Genomic DNA, 21,815 nt, shown 5'->3' with positions numbered 1-21,815 from the left:
ACACAACGCGTATAAAGGGTCGGCGGGGTAAAGGGGGAGCGTTTCGTATGGAAAAAAAACAAAAAAAGGAATACGGTAACTTTTCTTAACTTTATGTGGTGTCGGGGGTTGTCGGTGGAAGGGAGGAAGGGTACACGAGCGTGGAAAGGGGTGCGGGATGACTTTCGGATGTTTTATATTGGAAAAGCGAAAAGAAGAGAAAAAAAATGTTTGTTCGCGAGACAGAAACAAAAATGCTCAACCACCCCCGTCCCCGCTCTCCACTGACGACCCACCACAATAACCGGGCCGTCGTAACCTCGTCGGTGGTACCTATATAGATATTATATACATATATACACCGGGCGATGTATGCGGCGGTAGACTGACGGACGAATCCCGAAACGGAACCCCAACAAATGATGTCAGCAATAACCCCTCTCGCGCTCGAGTAAAAGATATTCGTGCATCCGTATATACATTATACATATACATAATAATAATAACAACAACAACAACAACAACGGTAATGTCATACACACACACACACACACATTATATATATACGCAGTTTAAGTCGGAGCAGCGACGCCGGTCCTCGCCCGCTTATTGTCATCCAGTCAAACTCTCGCGTTCGTCGGTCGGGCGATATTAAATTTTACCTGGCGACACATGGCCGCGTATATAATAATATATATCATATCATATCATATCATATCATATCGTATATATGAGATTTGACGATGACTGATGAACGACGACCGCTCCCCACCACCCTCCAGTCGATTTCTCGTCGCAGCCGACCGTTATATTATATAAACGAGTACGAGCTCAGCAGCACACGCACTCTCCAGCTCCTCTCGTCTCCACGACCCTCCGGAGATGCGCGTCCTGTATAATATAATATTTCGTTTGCAGCCCGCGCCTTCGATTCCGCTTGCACCGCCACGACCGTCTCTATATCTTATTCCGTCATATACCGTCGTCGTCTCACAATGCTCACTGCAGTATGCCAGTGGTGGTTGACGGGGGAGACGACAGAAGTGACTGCTTCCGAAAATCAAATTCCGCCCCAACGGACCTCGTATATACCTTGTATATATACCTATGATGTATATGACTTTCAGAGAAACACACACTCAGACACCCACCCACACACGCGCGTGTATACCTCTATTCCGGCGGAGAGTGGCGTCGTGTATGCGCGCGATTTGAATTCTCATTATTAAAATATTTCGCGGGTTCGATCGGTTTCTTGTCGCTCGGAAACGGTCGGGGTCCCGCCACAAGTATTTCCGCTATTCGTTGAATGTTGATGACGTCTCCCGCGTGCACGCTCGCGCGCTTTACAAATCACTCGGAAAGATCCCGTTCGGTTTTCGCCGGATTCAGTGAAAAATTGAACATTTTATCGAATGGCAATACACCGTTTTTACGCTTCCGCCGAGTGTTTTTCTACAAATAAAATGTTATACCCGTATATTATATTATACTGCACTCGAATAAATCTTACATCACAAACCTTATACGAAAACGGATGCAAAATGTTTAAGTCATATTAACAATATTACATAGATGTGCGACTAACCTATATATATTCGTACGACATAAACCTATAGAAAGCGAGCACGCCGATTTATTTGACCGTGCCTGTTATTTTGCAGCGAGTGTCATTTCGGATTTCGGATTTCGAAATAATCAATAAGATCTTAGAGGTTATTGTTAGATATTATATTTCTGACGGTCGACATCACTTTAATAATCTCTTTCTTTATGCCATTTCGTCACGAAATCGACGAAAACACTGTGATGTACACATCAAGTGAAACGGAAATGACGCGTTTTAAAAATGAACTCTATAGCTGTCGGCGAGCTACGCTTTTTTTTAAAAGAAAAACAAACACGTTTTGCCGCGCAGAACGTGCGCGTTGTTTGTCTGACGGAAACAAATGCGGTCGGCCTTCCCTCGTCCGCGTCGGATGCCTCGTCATTGGGTCAAAATTTATCTCTTAAGCCGCCGCCGCCGGTCATTAGGGACGTTCAGGCCAATATGTTTCTATTTTTCCCGTCTTGTGTTTTCGTATTCTTATAATATTAATAATGTCATTTGTCAGATGCGAAGGCGAAAAATATGTACTATACGCCGCCAATAGGGTGTCGTATAATTAATAACTCTGAGGTTGACACGGATTTTTATTTTCCATGACCCGCATCTCATCATATTTCGGCAATCGTTTATGTTTTCGTTTCGTCTGTTTGTTTCAGAAAACGGTTTGCCCAGGAGACTTCGTACCGCGTACACCAACACTCAACTTCTGGAGCTCGAGAAGGAATTCCATTTCAGCAAGTATCTGTGTCGGCCCAGGAGAATAGAAATCGCAGCATCTCTGGACCTTACCGAGAGACAGGTATACAGGATATATATTATTTCATTGTATATAATATGTCATTGAATTAATTGATAATCATAGTCGTATAAATCTGCTGTCAAGTCGTAGCAGACTCTAAATAACTATTCTAAAAATAATTGAAAAGGTAACGGTGTGTTATGATGCAAATCAAATAATTTAAATGCACGCACAAAAATAATAATTATGATCAAGAAATGTCGAGACATAATAAAATATTTTTATCTGGTAAATAATTATTCGTAGTTTTGATTGTATGATCGTAATAAAAAAACATAGTTTTGGATTGTGTTCATCAGAAAAAATTAAATGACATTAAATTACAGGTCTTGGCCAGTGTAGTGTGTTCGCGTTGTAAAATCGTACCGGAACATATATAACCAACTGTTGTTATTATGTTATGCTCTTCGGAGTTATAAAAATCGGTTTCCCAGCGATTACCGCGTTTAATGTATAGTGTAGTTGTATTTCAATGAACTCGGACCTTGAACAAGATGATAATAATAATAATATTTTCCAAAAAAAAAAGATAAAAATGACATGGTTTCGTACAATACATTATAAGAAGGCAGTTCTCAAGGGAAAACAATCCTGGTATGACTTCAGGCAGTTTTGAAATATTTACGCCATTAAGATACAATATTACATTCATTGTCAGCGTTATTAAAACATTATACACAGAATTCAAATAAAATTTACTTTTCAAATGTTTCGAACATTTATAATGTATGTTGTGGGTGGGTCGTTATTCAAAGTACACCAGTTCCTATACATAGGTATGTTATAGGTACTGCACTGACCGAAAAAAACTCTTTATATTATATGTTATATTTAAATAGTCAGAAATATTAAATCAATCGATAATACATAATAATTATGCTATGAGCGTGTTTGGTTGTGACTTTAACTTTGGCTTTTTCGAAGAAATAAACTGTGTTTCTTATTTAACTGCAACACAGTTAGATGGATATTTGGCCATAAAGGTACCGTTTAAATTGGGTGGACAACGTGGGTGGGGCAGAGAGATTGTACCTGATTGTTGTCGGACTTTTGACGAGGATTCGAAAACTAAAAACATTTCACGTTTGAAGTCATCCGACCGTGTCGCGTGAACGACAACGAAACACGCTGTTGTATAAACGGCTCGTGTATGTCGTGAAAACGCAACGGAAACGGCCATATAGTGTTCGGGTGAAACTCCGTGGCCTCATAGCACTATAGCAGGCATATAATAATATTATACTTTATACACTGTATGTACCTGCCTGTATAAAGATATATATATATATATATATATTATATGCACGATATGTATATATATATGTGCGATTTGTGGTCCTATTAAATTGTAATTTGGACAGACACGAAACGGAAAAAAATAAAACGTGTCATGCTCCCATGGGCTGCACGGTGAGTAGATCGTACGTGTGCGTATTGTACACATATATATTATACCTATACGTATTATAATGCCCCTTGCGTTGATAACAACAATAGGAACAATGTAATAACAATAATGACAATAATATAATACGAATGTGTGTCTCTTCTATTCCGATTATCCTATATTAAAATGATGTGGTCTGGAGGGGAAAGAAATGAAAACGTGTGATTGTATTTGTTCAAATATACGTGTTTCAGGTCAAAGTATGGTTCCAGAACAGACGGATGAAGCACAAGCGGCAGACCATCAACAAACAGGGCGAGGACGGCGACGACAAGGACTCGCAGAGTTCGGGCACGACGACCGGCAAACATGGCAAGTCGTCGGGTGGCGGCGGCGGTGGCGACAAACAGATGGACGATAAGAAGAGTTGTCAGAACTGCGACTTGCCACCCGGCATAATGATGGAGCACGTGACCCGGAACAGCAGCGGGGCCGGAAGTAGTGCTGGTAGCGTCAGCTCGTTCGATACGAAAATGGAAGACGACTCGAGGTCCAACGAGGGCATATTGCACATGGCTGTCAAGAGGGAGCCCTCGGGCAAACCGGAACAGCCGCAGACGAATAAAAAATCGGCGGCGGCGATGTGCCCGAAAGACTCGATGAGGCTGATGCCGGATATATCGCCAGAAGTCGGAAAGTCGTTGAAGGCAGGTGGCACGTCCGTGGGAAGTTTGACGCCATCCACGCCGGACACGCCGTCCACCGCTCTCTCCAGTCCTCTGGGAACTGCGTCCGTCATGTACCAACAGCAACAACAACTCGATCACTCGGTTTCTACACCACCGACTCCGTCCAATGGGGGTCCGGCGGCCAAGTCACCGTACTCGAGGGTCGCTGATGCTTACAGACAACAGCAACAGCAACAGCAATACAACAAGCAAAACAATTTCGGCGGTACCGCCAAGGATTGCTATCTAACACAGTATCCGCCAACCACTCAAAGCCGCTGGTACATGTCGCCCGAAACTTCTTCTCCCCCGTCGTCGTCTTCGTCTTACAAGTCCAAGTCTGGAGCGGCCGTGGCCGTCCAGAGCCCCGGCAGGGTACAGCAACAGACCGGTCCGGGCCATTGTCGTCAACAATATTTGCAAGGCGCGGGTTACGGTCCACAACAACAATACTGTAACGGTTACAATAATAACGGTTATCAGACGGGCAGCGGAAGTGACTCGTACCAGCAGACCGCAACCGTTCCGACAGCTGTCGGTTACCACCACCGTCAAGCATACCAACAACAACAGACCGGCGTCAGTGGTTACGGGGGTAGCACCGCTGGTAGTGGAGGTGGAGGTAGCGGCGGTGATGATTACCACCACCACCATTTAAGTTACGCCGGCACGTACCAAGCTACCAGCCAGGGATACGCGACCAACGGCCATCACATGGGAGGCGGCGGTGGGGTTCATCATCAACAGCAACATCTCCAGCAGCAACAGGACCACCACTCGGGTTCGCAGCTGTACAACATGGACTACCACCACCAACCACACCATCAGCAGCAGCAGCAGCAACAACTCCAACAGCAGCAGCAGCAACACCACCAGCCGCAACACCATCAACAGCAACAGCAGCAGCAACTCAGGTACAACAAATCAGCCGCGGCGGCTGCCGTGCAGGTGTCGGCTGGCCAGTATTACGTAGATCCTGTGGCAGGTGGCGGTGGTGGCACCGGCACCGCTGTAGCCGCCGTACCGGAACTGGAGGCTGCGTTCGCTGACCAGTTCCACGCGCACGGCTCTTCTGTAGCCATGACACCACCGAACAGCGTCCGGGCAGCGACAGCCGCCGATTCGTCCGGGGATCACTTCAACAGTTTTCATCACTTCTACAACGGCACAGGAGCAGTGACGACTGCGGGCCCGGTGGTCGGTGAACCGCACTGTCAACACCAGCAACCGTCGCTTCACCAGCAGCTCCATCACCAACCAAACGCAGTCACCGCAGCCGTCGTCGCTCCCGTCACCGGCAGCGCTGCAGCCGCTGCAGCAGCGGCAGCCACCGCAGCCGTTATGGCGCATCACCCTCAACCGCCGCATCACCACCATCACCACGGCGGCGGCGTCCACGACAACAGCAACAGCTCGTCCGATTTCAACTTTCTCAGCAACTTGGCCAACGAGTTCGTACCCGAATACTATCAGCTCAGCTGAGATTCGCTCTACTATTAACCTTTGGTCGCCGTTGTAATTACGTTTATGGTATACCTGCCTCTACTCGTCTGTTTAGGTGTCCGTTTAAACTACAATTTCGTTTTTCGGGGCCGATACGGGTTTTTCCGGACCGCTAATCGTTGTCGAATGTTGATCGATTTTTTACACTGCTTGTGCGTTTATTTGTTTTGTGTACGCTAAATTTTGATTTGGTTTTTTCGTCCCAACTGACTATTTGTTCTTCGTCGACCGTCGAATGATTTTCCTTTTTTTTAAATTTTAGTATTCGATCAAAATTATAATTAGCACCGGGATTATTTCCAAGTCATCATCGCGTATATATTGTACACATCGAAACCATCGTACAATTTTCTACCTGATACTCACACAATTAAGTTAACATTTAACGATTTAATTTGTTTTTAAACCAAAGTACAATATTATTTTAATACCATCAATGTTTGGCGGTTTTTGAATTCAATAGGTTCTAAGTGGATGTCCACTTGGAAATCTGTCTGCACACATATTATTTTTTTTGTTTCTGTACAAAGCTCGGTCATGTCCAATGTGCTCATTAAAATATTATTGTTTTTATGTTAAGTATATATTTTTATTCAACCGTTACGTTTCATTTGTATACCAAATTATTTTAAACGAAAAACAGATGATATTATCTTCGACGATTTATTATTTATTATTTTTGTTGTTTTTTATATTTTTCTTTCTACCTACCGTTAATTTTCTAGATTAGAAAAATTCGTTGTAAATTAACAGTGATGTAGATGTTGCACTTTAAACCACGTGTCGCATTGTATTGCAACTTTGTACATTACTTACACATTATAGATGAAATATTGTAACTTTATAATATACCTGATAACTGTTTCCTTTTGGTCGTGTTAAATATTTCTTGTACAAAATTAATTATTACTAAATTATATTATTATACATTATTAGAAATTGTTGTCTTATATAAAATTATTATTATTGTCGCGTTTTATTTTATGATATTATTACTATTATTATTATTATTATTATTATTATTATTATTTAGTTTCAATTGCATCGCTAAGAAATATGTTGAGAAGGGGAATAAATTAATGCCTAATGTTTAATGTTTATATTATTATATAGTAGAAAACACTCGTCTTATTGTAAAGCCGCCAGGGACAAAAAAAAGAAAAGTTGTATAAAAGGTTCAAAATAACGGACATAATTGCAATACGTTTTTCTTTATTTTAATTTTTATTTCTATTAATTATGTATTTAAATATATTGCTGCTATTATTATTACTACCTAACGATTGTAATAAATTGTAGTTAAAACTTATAATTAAATTAAACAAAAAAATAAAAAATAATAATATTGAATACCCGACAAGTCTAGATATTACATCGTATTATTGGTCATTACTTTTTGTAAATTATGATATGATGTATACTATTATATCTTCGACGGTAAGTACAGGTCACTAGATCAAGTGCATAATATTTCTCACACCTGAGTGTGCAAATTTCAAAAGTCTCTATCACCACGTCATCCGAAATCATAATGTATAGTCGTGCATTGCAATTGGGTCATAGGCCAAATAGCGTATACGATTTGTCAACCATTCGTGGCGTCTTATACAGACTCATAGAGACGCAGATTGAAGAAAATAACAAAACATTGTTGACGGCAACCGCGTGACAGAAACAGTAACAATATTTTCGCATAATAATAATAATAATAATAATAATAATAATATTATGACAATCTGATTTCGCATGGTAAGAACCGTATAATATAATAATATTATAACGGATACGAAATCGAGGAAACGGAGGTATCGCGTGTGCGTAGTAATGACGATATATTATTATATTATTCCGCGTGTACCTATCAAATAAAGCAGCTTACGCATTTCACCGACCCGGGTAATACCACATACCTACATTATAATAATATCATATTATTATTATTGTTGTAATTTTTCGCCGCGCTTCGTTGCGACGACGCTGCACGTCTTCGACAAACGAAAAATTACAATATTTATTGTCGTGCCCATATTATATCGATTGACAGAGGTATCGGAGATTAGGTCAATGGGTTTCGACACACACGCACACACGAGTGTGCCAGTGTAGTGTGTACGTACATACGTAGCCAGGAGACTGTGAGTGCGTGTGTGTGTGTATCTCGCAAATAGTATACTGCACGCGTATATTATAGTAGTGGTGTAACACACAGCAATATGTCACGGGATTTTGATTAATGGCCGTCGGCCGGCCCCGTTTCACCCTTGACTTTTTTTCCCTCTCTCTCTCTCTCTCTCACACACACCCACTGTCTCTCGCTCACTCCCGCTCTCGTTCACTCTTTCTATTCCAACCCCTCTGCAGTCTGCGCACACCGCGCCGCCGGCCGGAGGGTCTTTTTTCCCGGATCACACCGAGCGCCGCATCGTTCCGCCGTCAATTTCGGTCCGACACTTCGGTGCGTGTGCGTGCGAACGCACACTTTTGTCGCATCGAGGCGTCCAACAATAATATAGCTGTGGCTCCTCTGCTGTCTGTGGACATGACACGGCGTAGGTATATGAAGCAGAAAAACACACTCTTCCTGTTTTACCCTGCACAACCTGCCTACGATTGATATGCGAGTGAGGGTAGTCGGTGTTTGTGCGTATTGTTTATTTAATTATCATTCTATTGCGAGCATAAGACGACTTCGACAGTTACTCCAGATTGAGTTGTACGTAGAATACGGCAAGTGAAAGGATAGGATTTAATCGCATAAAATACTGATCAAATACTTTCCTGTGAGATTCGTATTCACTCACGCCACAGAAGACGTACATATATGTAAATAAAATTGAATAAATTGAATAGCCTCACATCCGAGTATCTGACTGGCGTTGGTCCAATATTGCGAGCAAATGGTGTAGCCGTGGTGTGTAGAAATGTATTATGCATACAGTACCTACCTATAATAATAATATTTTTTTAAGGAAAATTAAGTTATTTTTATCTTTATAAAACTCCCATTTTCTGTTCTTCTCTGCTAGTGTTAGGATTATAATATTTAATACCTAATTTACTTTACCTAGAAAAGATATAATATGACTATCTATTAAAATATCTATATCAATGGACAATAATAGATGTACCAATATTTGTACTACGTAGTTCTACAAGTGATTATAATAGGAATCAGTGATTCCTGAAATTTATTCTAGGTGTTAAGTTTTTGGGTTTTTTATTCAGTTTTTAATCATTGTATCCCTCGTCGGAAACTTTTTATAGTATAAAGAAACAAGTGATTGTTATCAGAAATATAGAATAATGAATACAGTTTACGTCAAGAACATTTGAATTCACATTTTTTAGAATGCTCTACGTCTTTTTTGTTTTCGTTCTCAACAGTTTTGCTGTACATTGTGAAAATGTCATATTGTTAGATTTCAAAAACATTCACTTCGTATTCCGATTACGGTTAGCACAGATGTACAGTCACGTCCATTAAACATAATTTGAATAATACATTTACGAATAATTATCTATTTTTGATAATTTTATTCGTCTATGATATGCACAGCAATAATATGGACGATTTCCAAATTATTTATAAAATGTAATCCTCTACCAGTTTTTCGGAAACTATTAAACCCCAAAAAAGCAATTCACAGTAATAGCATTAGGTATACTGTATAAAATAGAGTAAGTATACTATTTATTACTATGTATATAGACTATGAGTAAGCAATTCTTGTATTGTTTTCACATTGAACATAAATAATCGGTACACCGAAACATAAGTGATTCTGTATATCAGTATATGAAATAAGGAAATAATACAATTGTATATGTTCGGCGCTTTTTGTATAGAATTTTATATATTTAATTTAATTTATATGTTCTTATGATAAATAATAGCACATACAACATCGTAGGAAGTAGTGGTATTACACCAAATCAAATGGCTTAAACTATAAATTTATTGGTTTTTAGTTCAGTAATTGAAACCAATTTGAACCATGTATGTATATTCCAAATTATTTATTATGGTCCCTTTAACTTCCGTGTTCAGTTTTTAATCTTTGATAACAGAAGACATTCAAATAATATATAATATGTGTCTGATAAATATCTGAATAGTGAATACTTAACGACAATCTGTAGGTATAATATTAACCATTTTATGTTTTTTACGTGATTGATAGTATACTATACAGATTTGTAAATATTTAAAATATATAAGCTTACACTTCGAATATTATATTATAATATACATACATATTAATTTTTTTTAATTTAATTTTTTGATTAATAACATAGGTACATTTTTAATTTAATTTTCCGGAGTGACTATTATACTTTGAATGGATAATAATCAAATTTCTAACTAGTAGTTAATTAGTTATAAATAATAAGTCATTAAAGCTCATGATTGAAGTACCACACAATGATTCAAGATTACCTACAGTATGCTCATTCAAAATATGCTTAAAATACTTGCAAAAAATTGACTACTTGTTCATATTCTATTTCTATAAATCAGAATTTTCAGAAGAACATTGTTCTTAGGAATATGAAATTAAAATCGTATGGGGGCTGTAATATTAATAAAAAAAAAATGATTAAGAAAAAAATAGTAAAACTATACAGTTTTTCAAAAATGTTGTTTTGTATTATGACCTCAAGTTATACAAAACAACGTTCACAATTTTCAAGATGAGAAGTGATTAATTTAAAAAAAAATCCTGGTGTGTAATATAAACAATACAAATGTATCAGTTAGAATTCTATATAGCAGTATAGATATACAGACTGTGTATTATATTGTATTTTGTTTTAACATTGGCGACCACGACAATTAGTTACAATTATATTTTTTTTAAATTAGGTTATACAATTTGGTCTTGTTTAAGAATTTAAAAATTTGTGTGGTGGTGCCGCATCATTACCGAGTGCTGCATCTAGGACATTGGGTATGTCGAAGCTTCTGAGTTCGTCTACGTTATACATATATTTTTTTAATAATTTGATTTAACTGTATACTATTATAGATGGAAGTATTATATTATAAACTATTTTTATTATCTCAAACGAATGTATACATCATGTAATCTTGAACCACACCAATAATAATGGGTACAATACGGATCAGTTAAAAACGAATAAACTGTAAACCGTCGAAGTATGAAAAAAAGAGAAAAGTTTCCGACTCTCTTGGCGTCCGTTCAAAACGGACAAAAAGTAATTTTATCCCGTTTCACAGCGTATAGCGTCTTCGTCACTCCACCGCTGCACATTACTTCTGCAGTAGTGCCACTTATATAGAACTTTTAAGGGTTTTTTTTAAACGATGTTTATTCGTTTTTTTTTCAATCCCTCGTTCTTCGCTTATAGGTATATAAACGTTTAAATATTTGTTTTATTTACCGTACAATAGAAATACGATAATAAAATATATATTATTATATCATCAAACCTATATATTATGTTCACACTGCACAAAATTCGAATTGGTTACCTCGGGACAAATGACTAAGAGTCTTCAAAGTTAAGAATAAAAATTCAACTATGGATAAGCTTAAAAATGCATTGGTTTTTTGTGATTATTTTAGTGACAATGGGGTGCAATGGGGTGTAATGAACATGTGTACGATAAAGTAAATGACTTATTTTTGGAACTTTTTCTATGCGTACCACTGTACTATACTTCTATTTTTTTAACGACTACTAAGTACCTTTAAACTATAAACATCAATAGTGAGAAAGAATTCAAAACAATATAGGATAAAACATAGGTTCATGGTTAAAAATAATAACAACATGCATATTATTATACGCTACATTGAATCAGTAATGAAAATGTTTTTGGGTCCCATATTAAATGTACACTATTCATATATAGGAATACAACATACAGCATAATATATAGAATACTTTGGTTAACGCGGTAAATGTGGTATACTACACATAGCACACATATATACATATTACATACATATATATTTATATATATAATACAGCGAGTACACAGAGCTTACATATATATATATATATACAAAGTACTATATATTAAACTGTATAGGTATACGTTATAATATGTAAACGGTATCTCGGTTGTCAATCAAGTCTGAGGGGAAATCTGTAAGAGTGGAAAACAATGTCTTCCAGTTCTCTTCCTGGCTTCCTCTCCACGGCAACGTTCTACCCTGTGGGGATGGGCGAGGAAAACAACGTGGATGCGTCGTCGAGTAGATTCAAAGTGGTGGTGGGCGGCGGTAGTGTCATGGCGGGGGGGGGGGGGGGAGGTTGAAATCGGGAAAAAAAGAAAAGAAAAAACGGTCACCCGCGTGCGTCGCAGTCTACGTAGTCGTCCCTATCCACCGACCGTACACATATATATATATATATACTAGTATTCGATCGACGGGTCTTTCCGAACGGTAGACTTTTAGAAACGCACTGCTATATACCTTTACACTGCCACTATATCCGTTGCAATGTATATACTATGTATATATATGTAGTCAGCGGGATTACAGTTCTAATTTCTTTTTCCGTTTCCCTCGCTTTATATAATCGCCACGAGCGTAGAGAGGAGTGTACTAGCTGTACCTATATATATATATATATCTTCAGTCGAATCTACAGTTTACGTTTTTTTTATTCTTCTCCCATCAACCCTTCCCCCTCCGTCATCGACACATCGCCATCGCCACTCCGTCTCGCACATCGAGATACCGAGACATATCTCCTCTCTTCTCTCCACTATAGTGCACATCAAGTCTACACACGCACGCACGCTCGTGGTAGCTCACTGCCCATCGCCATCCGACCCCCTCTTGTCAAGACGATGTCTTCGGCAGCACGGCGAATCGTTTCACAGAAACAACCAACGTAAAATACCCGAGAGTGCATATTGACGGTATTGCTGATGTATATAATAATATGTACACATTTTCTTCATATTCAATACAATGATTGTAAAATAATGATGCCTATATTATGATTTAATTTAGTATGTGCCTAGGTAACAAAGGTTTATACTCGTATAAAAGCCATAGGTGTATATTATTATTATAGGTATTTTGTACTTTTTTGAAATTTGGTTTTAACTAAATCATAACAATAATGCAATACCTTCTATTGTGATCAATATCCATAAATACGTATTATAATAAATTATGGGTACCAAAATAATTATACCATAATTTGTAAATGACATGGCTTACAATTTGTAAATGCCCCAAGCTGCCGTGATATGTATAGACCATACTATAGCTGATGTTATCTGAATCATTTGACTTATTAAAATGTATTGTAGTCTATAGACTTTAATATAAGGAAGTTTATTTTTAAGCAGCAGATACAGCCATATAGGGTTGATTCGGTGTTATTCTCGTAGATATGAATAAAGTGAGCGGTGGAAGCTGATTACCCTAACTATTTGTATAGCCATAAACTAATTTAAATACAGATTAACAGTAGGTTGTGTACCTAAATGGATAATTGTGGTTAATTCAACAACAAATATTACATTTTATACCATTCATGTTTTATTGATTATACAATTAAATTAAAATAACTATTGTCGGGTTATATTAAATAAAATATACAGTTATAACGAAATCTATACACCAATTAATTTTATATCAACTATATACAATACGTTTATTGTATATTTTGTTTAAACAAGTTGTCAACATTTTTAATTCAGCTCAAATTTACAGGGATATTTTATGGTAGTTGAATTTTAAAAAATAATGTAAAACAACACAAAAATAATATTTATGCTCGTTCGCTATGTTGGATCGTTACTCGAACGCCCTAACCATATTATAACGATTACACATATTCGGATAAAGCTTGTAGACACAAACTAGGTATTTAATAGAATGCTGCACACAGAAATATGTTTGCTCCGTATGACGTAACCTCAACAAAGCGCATAAAAAATTTACTTTAGGTAATTCATTATTTAAATCCTTATTTTTTTTATATATTTGTATCGATAAGAATCGTTTTGCTGTAAAGTTTATAAGATTTTATGTGACCAATCACAAATGTCATCATAGAATAAACCAATGTAATATGATATGTTTTTAATGTTAATTGAAGGATAAAGACCCCGGTTGTATCGACTGAAAAGATAAACAATTGTTTAGTAACTAAACTTTAGTTATATGTTGCATCGTTGCAGTTTGTTTACTCCGTCCCAGAATTGAGTAAGTAGGTAGGTACCATATTATAATTTTACTCAACGTATAATAGTTACCTTAGTTGGGGGTATATAACTGAGAATTTTGATTAAAAGAGGCAAAGACAAATGGATAAATACCTACATAATATTATATATAAAACATCTTACGGATTACTGCACTGACAAGAGTATCTGCGCGGGCAGCCTTGAAATACTCAGTGATTAATTTCGTTTCGTATGTGGCGGGCCCAATATTCGAGCTTTCGTCTAGTAACTAGACTCTAGTTGGATGTATTCGGTACCTATACCTAAATGCAATAACCTCTGTCGACTCCCTTCTCCATTGATCCGCTTGTACCTGCTTCGATTACACAGGATTGGAACACGGATGCATTTATTTTATATTTTTACACTATCTTTCTTTTTTATCGTAGGCACATAAATACATTGATACATGCGTATAGCGCATGTTAAAAGGTCGCGCAGATCGCGAGCGCGATAAAAGCATTAAAACACACTTTTCACGTCTTATTCTTCCATTATATGCGTGGGACCATAAAATATATTATATAATATACGTCACCGCGGCCGCCCCACACCGACAACCGTTTTCGTCACACGTTTTTCCTAAAATGCTACGTCATTTTACGTGCACGTTCTTCTCGTGTATACCCATACAGTAAGTTGTCGTATCGGATGTCTCCTACTCACGACCCCACGACACCACATGTGTGTGTGTGTTTACGTGTGTATATATGTGATTTTTTTTCTGGTTAAATGTACACACTAAAATACTCGTTTAGTATTTTATTTTATTTTTAGAATTAATTTACTTAGTCCAATGCACCGACCATGTTTGACGGTAAAAAGCTTAGAGCAGAGCTCCTTTATTCACGTGCAATTAGTAAGTTTGATTTATAAGATGTTATGATTTAAAATAACTATTAAATATTAATTATTGTAATATGTTAAATTGATTGCTATATCGATATAACAATCACACCCACACCAAAACTTGTTTCATTATCATTGTTATTGCTATTATTACTACTTTTCAACCACGATTTCTATAATATATAATATATGTTGCTTAAAATGTTCTTGAATTTATAATATTATTCAGGTGCATCCTTGAATTATTATATTCGAGTGCACCCAATAATTTGTGTATTTACGTCTTTGCTTATTCATTTCTCTATATTTTTATTCATATGTTAAAAATGATTTACCTCATAGTGTAAGAAATAAATGGAGATTCAATTGATTCAATAATCAATAACCCAAAGTATAACCATTGTTATTTAGGAAGTACAATATCTGAAATTCTAACCGTCTTATAGAATCTAGAGATCATAAATTAACAATAATTCATTTTTGTAAAAATATTAAGTATTATTTTTGATATAAATAATATAAAGTTTCAGTGGATACCAATTTGAATTATTCACATATTCCTGTGAATATGATTCCGATACGTGTTATTAATTATTCACGTAATATATGAATCATACGTGTTTTATTTTGTTACATGCATGTATTCATGATATCCGTAAACAAGTATGTTTGTATTAACTTAAAAAGTAAGACTCCTAGCTAGGGCCAGCTAGTTTAGATTAACATGATATTATTCTTCAAACATTTCATCATCAATATAAGTTTTATCATTTTTTTTAATATATGGCTTTTTCAGAAAATTTTGTTTTACATACAATGTAGATTCTAATCATATATTAAATAACCAATTATATATTAAAAAACTTTGCACTTTGTACTTAATTATTACATTTTACTATATTTTAAACTCAAAGTTTTCGATATTTATTGATTAATCACTACATAAGCGTATAATATAATATCTTACATTTTCAAATAATAATAATAATAGATAACCTTGTAATACACATTACTTTTGAGTTAGAAAAAATAATTATTTCTAATAAATATTGAATAAGAAAACTTTTTTCCCGTGTGTATATATCATAAATATATGTCAGGGTTGCAGATATGATACTTTTAAAAGTCATTTGTGATATTTTCAACGTACACCAAAGTTGTGACCCATATATTGCATACTTATATAAAGTGTCTACACGCGCGTACCAAACTCTATACACTATCGTACCTACCAATACATTACAGAATTGTGTAATTTTATTTTTACAGTTTTCGGGCAATACATCTAAGTGAAACGTAGTCAAGAAGGCCTTGTAAGCGCAAAAAACATTAAGTACTAGCTATAATTTATAAACATAACTCTTATAATATTGTCGACGAAAAAATATTTTGCAATATAATTAATAAATGTTCTCTGTACATTTTGATGTACATACAGGTAGGTACCTAATAAAATAACTTTCTGAAAATCATGTAGAGCCGGATTATAGTTTAAAATATAATGAGTTTCCCACCTATACTTACCTACCATAGTAGTAAAAATAAAGAAAAATAAAGTGTCGCAAGCGTATAATGTGCAAAAAATAAAATAATAAAACAAGTAAAACAATATCACTCAGTTACACACACACACACACACACACACACACACACAAAAAGGTTTTTAGCTCAATTTGTTCATGTAAACGATTTATGATTTTTTACTATGAAGTACCTATTACATTAGTCTTGTACTATAATAATATGCATAATGTTATACACTTCTACTTTCTGTTTTTAGTTTGTACCCCACTAAAGCCGGGATATCTGAAAGAATATAATATCATTATTTTATATGTGCAAGTGAGAAGAACGCATATGTTTTATATACGGAGTATAATATATTGACCGCCTGCTTAATATACTTATATTTTACGTATTATGGGGATATATTCATACTGCACGGCGCGCTGGGACGTTATGAAACCTCTCGCAAAACTTTTTAAACATACCGTCAAAGTTGCGAGTATAGTCGAAAACTTTCACGTTTTTAGGATAATAACAACTGTCATATTTATTCTCGGTCTTATTGGTTTATTCATACGTCGTCAGTGCTGAATGTGAATATAATATTAAAATATGTAACAAGCAAGTCAGAATTTCAGTGGCAAAATAATATACATAAATAACATAATATACGTGTTCTGTGACATTCGAAGTAACACGACGTAATAACTATGATAAGTGTTCCGTTGAAAAAATTAAGACGCGTACGAAATACTATTATACGCAGTTTGACTGGTATCGACCTCAATATTTTTTTATGAGAAAAAACGTTTACACGTGGTTATAGATCAATGCTGGGTTTCTGCTGCGGACCCATGCACCCGAGGCACGCTCGAATGTATTCTAAATGTTAAGTTGTTCTGTACCACAGTCGGATACGGATAATGTGCTATAAGTTTAACGGCCAATAGTATTGCATAATATCATGGGCGTTACATTATATACGAACGACTCTTTTCACAATTAATTCTCCGTTGGCTGGGCTGTTCCTGCAATATAATATTATGTGCCTATGACACGCTGCAACTAAGTGAGCATATTATATACAATACATAGGTACTGTATATCATGCGTACACGTCATAATATTAGCACGGCATGGTGCTGTAAAATATACATAATATATACACGCGCACACACGATGTAGTCGTATACTAGTACCTATGTATACCTATGGATAATAATATTGTGTGCATGTGTGTGTTGCGTGTATGCACGTGTGGGCGGCCAAGAGGAAACGAGATATCTAAAATGGCGTCACACGACCCGGCCACTGTTATATCATATAGAGGCACCTACCTATATATACTCTGCAACACACACGACCGACAACACAAACGCATCGCACACCATTGCAAGTATATAGTTGTGGTGCGTGCGTGTGAGTAATAATTATTATATGGCCATGTGAAACGGGACGTGGACACGGGCTATCATTTTTCAGGGCTCCACCCTATACGCGTACCTGTAATATAATATACCATGTCGTACACACGCGCTCATAGGTACCTACCCACACGTAGGTACACGATATTATACGATAATATAATATAATAATGTTGTGAAAGTATTACCACTGCACCCGAGGCAGTGGAAGAGCACCATCGGAAGAGTGGCGTACGTATACACGCCATGGTGCGTATAGTATATTATACAGGTGCCCTATGTAATATGACGTACTTAATAATAAAACGTGTAATGAAACATATATATACGAGAGGAAAACCAGAAATCTCACGCCGCTACTAAAAAAAAAAATACCACGAAAACCGCGTCGAGTCGTACTACGTATGTTGGGTACCTATCTGTACACTTGTATAAAGGTGTACGAAAATATAATAATATAAATAATAATAATAATACACGGGGAACGGTCGCGCGAGGCGGTCCGGTTCAAAGAGCGCAGCAAGGTAGGTATATTATAAAATATATTATAACCATAATAATAATATTATACAGACGGACACGTCGCTGGATGAAGTGAAGTCGACGGCGGCGTGGCGGTACCGACGGGCATGGAAGCGGCGCGCGCACTATATTAGGTGCTTATATGTATTATAGCGATAATATACCTATATAATGTAAGTTATTACATACGTAGGTATAATATTGTATACATGTATACATATACACACGGGCAAGACGTACTGCTAATGGGCTCATTGTTTCACACACGCACACCACACACACACACACGCACACACGCACACGCACACGCACACACGCACGCACACATAGATACACGGAGTGGGCACATCGGCGGGTCAATAATAATTCAATTTGTCGGCGTGCATAGACGTGCATATTATATACATATTACATGTACTAATAATATGGGTGCCTACACCCACACTGCACTCGGTGCAGTATATGGAGCTCACAGCTATACGTCAGGTAAGCGTATGTACAGTATTTGTGCCGTGTATTGCTCAATTATTCATCAGAGCGGCGAGACGGAAAAGAAAATACCCGCGAAGCGTTGGTCATATAGGACGCCCGTTTATATGAAAATGTTTAAGATTACACGGACGGAACCCGTATATTATATAGGTACGTACGTACGCGAGTATAATAATAATGATAATAATAATATAATGCCCGCGACGCCACGATAATGATTTTAATGGACACCGAAGAGCCGCGAGAGCGGACGCCGACGCGTCGAGGTGTGAGATTTGTGAGAAACGAAAAAAAATTTATTTAAAAAACGCCCAAAAGTATTAACCGGTCAAGTGAGCACCGCGACTGTCACGTATCACGAACCAGCTCATCAGCTCATATATATGTATAATATTATGTAGGTGTTATATTTACATACAAATATATCTTTTCGTTGACGTTATTATTATTAAATAATTTCATCGAACACACCTTTACACTTAAAGTCTTCGACTCCAGATAGGTAACCATCGTCCATCGTGTAGTGAGGGAAGGGCTATCTATTGTCATATGACACTTCAGTTGTTAGATACGTCGTCGTAGTATACAATAAATTCTACAATCAAGTAACAGTGGCATAGCGTGAAACTTGTTATTGATCCTGGGGTCTAAGAAAGGTGGACACTCCCTCAAACTTTAAAATACTTAGTCTTGGACAACGGCACACGCGTCCAGCACTGCGTCCGCAGCTAATTCAAATATATTGAGGGATCATATAGGAGCACTAATTAAAAAGACAGTTTGTATAATAATGTAGATAATTTTGCTAATTTATAAAAGGGGATGGCGCTGCAACACATACGTTTATTTTGAGGATAATGGATATAATTTTTAATACTTAGTTTTATGCACCGAAAAATAAGCTTGGAAAAAAATAATTTTAGCCGGAAACCATTTGTGTCCCGTGGATAATTTCACTAATATGTTTATATTATAGTTCCCTCAATGACTTATAAGAGAGATTATCAGTAACGATTCATTCAATCTGTGTAAGACATTAATCAATTCAAAATAAGTCCACAAGGGTAGTAGGTAGGTATATTGTATCCCAATCCATTCACCCACCCTATCTGACCACCCATGGCTCGACGTAGTATACTACGTATCGTGCCATCGTAGTTGTGCTGGACCACGCAGGAGGACTCCAAGGACTACTTTTGCGCCGGTGGCATGAAGGAGAGACGATAATAACATAATACGACGGTGATGAGAAAAAAGCAAAGAATGTGTGCGGCGCGGTCGATGTTTTGTTGAATGGAAATAACAACGACATGAATGAAGTCTGCGGCGGCTGTGATTTTGTAATATTTCATTGTAATAATATAATAATATATTGCTATTATGGACTCTTGTAGTCTTGTCGTCCTGATACAGGTATATTCCACAAGTGCGATGTAATATGTGTGTGTGTGTGTGTGTGTGTGTGGGTGTGTGCGTGTGCGCGCTTTGATGAAAATTATGGTTATTATTATTATCTATTTGTAACGTAGTGGATTAACGAAACCATATCGGAATACAATGTACCATTAAAAACGTGTGTCTACGCCGAAAGCAAATAGTAGAAATGATAGTAAAAATAATATAATTTTGTGTATGATAAAATAATTCTGTGTCGGCTGTGGTAAACCATGACGGAGGTATACATCGTACAATATTATTATTAGTAATATACATACACGTGAGTTTGTGTCTAGCTGGCAGTCATAACATACCAGATTATACCTACAGCTTGATATTGTTTGCTATATTTTTTTCGGTTCCGACATAAAATAAATTCGTTTAACTTTTCCGTTTATTTTGAGGTTGACAAGTTGTCAATCATAATGCCACCACCACCGCTGGGTCGTTCAAGTGGGATTTCGTATTACAAAATAAGCTCTCGTGAAGACCCGTCACTATATTATTATAATGTGTTATACTGTTATGTGTGTATATTGTAAATAGTTAATAATATTATAATATTGTATATTATCCAATACATATCAGCTGTACATAGGGTTTATCATATTATAAAAATGTGAGAGTTTCTATACTGATCTTAGACTTTGGTTTGAGGCTGGAAATGATATTTCTGTGGTATACATGGGATAATGATAAGTCCAATGTAAGCATCAAACACACCACACACATGACACAAACATAACATGCATAAGGTGAATCACCAAGCATAGGTTTATGCTCAGACCTATTTTTTTCATTTAATGATGAATTTATTCAAATTATAATTATTGACATTTTTAAATATATCTAAGTATTTAAAGACCATATTTTAAAATTTTTGAAATTGCATACTACTTGAAGGGGTACCGGTTCCGATGTAAACTTCTATTTAAAAAAAATTAAATCCCTCCTCTTTCACAGTAAATTATTTAATGAACAATTATTTGGAAAATGTTGATGAACCTATACCTAACTCAAAATTTGAAAGAGTAGATTTTCAGTAATAAAAATGTTTAAACTATAAGGATAACAGTCATTCACTCATTAACATGGTTTAACAAAAATATTATTATACTTCGACTATTTTTATAAGTTATAAATATTAATTGATTAATATAAATTGCTAACATTTTCAAATTATCTTAGCCCCCATATCTTCAGAAAATTATCCGCTAAAAAATGTATAGTAAAAATTAGGGGTTATCATTTGAAAAAAAACCAGAAGTTTGTATCTCCACAATACACATTTATAACAGAATTCAGAAGAATTTGAGAATATGGTTTTTAAGTATACTCAAAAATTCTAAAAATCAGATTTTT

At 36.4% G+C, this 21,815-nt stretch overlaps 1 protein-coding gene across 2 annotated transcripts in view; it reads left to right on the top strand.

Moving 5' to 3' along the window:
• LOC111036061 (homeotic protein proboscipedia-like) overlaps positions 1-7,166 on the top strand; it is a 61,727-nt gene extending 54,561 nt beyond the window's left edge. For both annotated transcript variants that reach the window (XM_022317955.1, XM_022317954.1), the window contains 2 exons: positions 2,245-2,387; positions 4,029-7,166. In XM_022317955.1, the coding sequence (XP_022173647.1) occupies positions 2,245-2,387; positions 4,029-5,984 (2,099 nt within the window). In that variant the 3' untranslated portion in view covers positions 5,985-7,166. The remainder of the gene's footprint in view (positions 1-2,244; positions 2,388-4,028) is intronic.
• The last annotated feature ends 14,649 nt before the right edge of the window (positions 7,167-21,815 follow it).

This window comes from Myzus persicae, unplaced genomic scaffold, assembly GCF_001856785.1.
Source record: "Myzus persicae strain clone G006 unplaced genomic scaffold, MPER_G0061.0, whole genome shotgun sequence".
NCBI classification, from domain to species: Eukaryota; Metazoa; Arthropoda; class Insecta; order Hemiptera; family Aphididae; genus Myzus; species Myzus persicae.
This window is presented reverse-complemented; position numbering and strand designations above follow the sequence as displayed.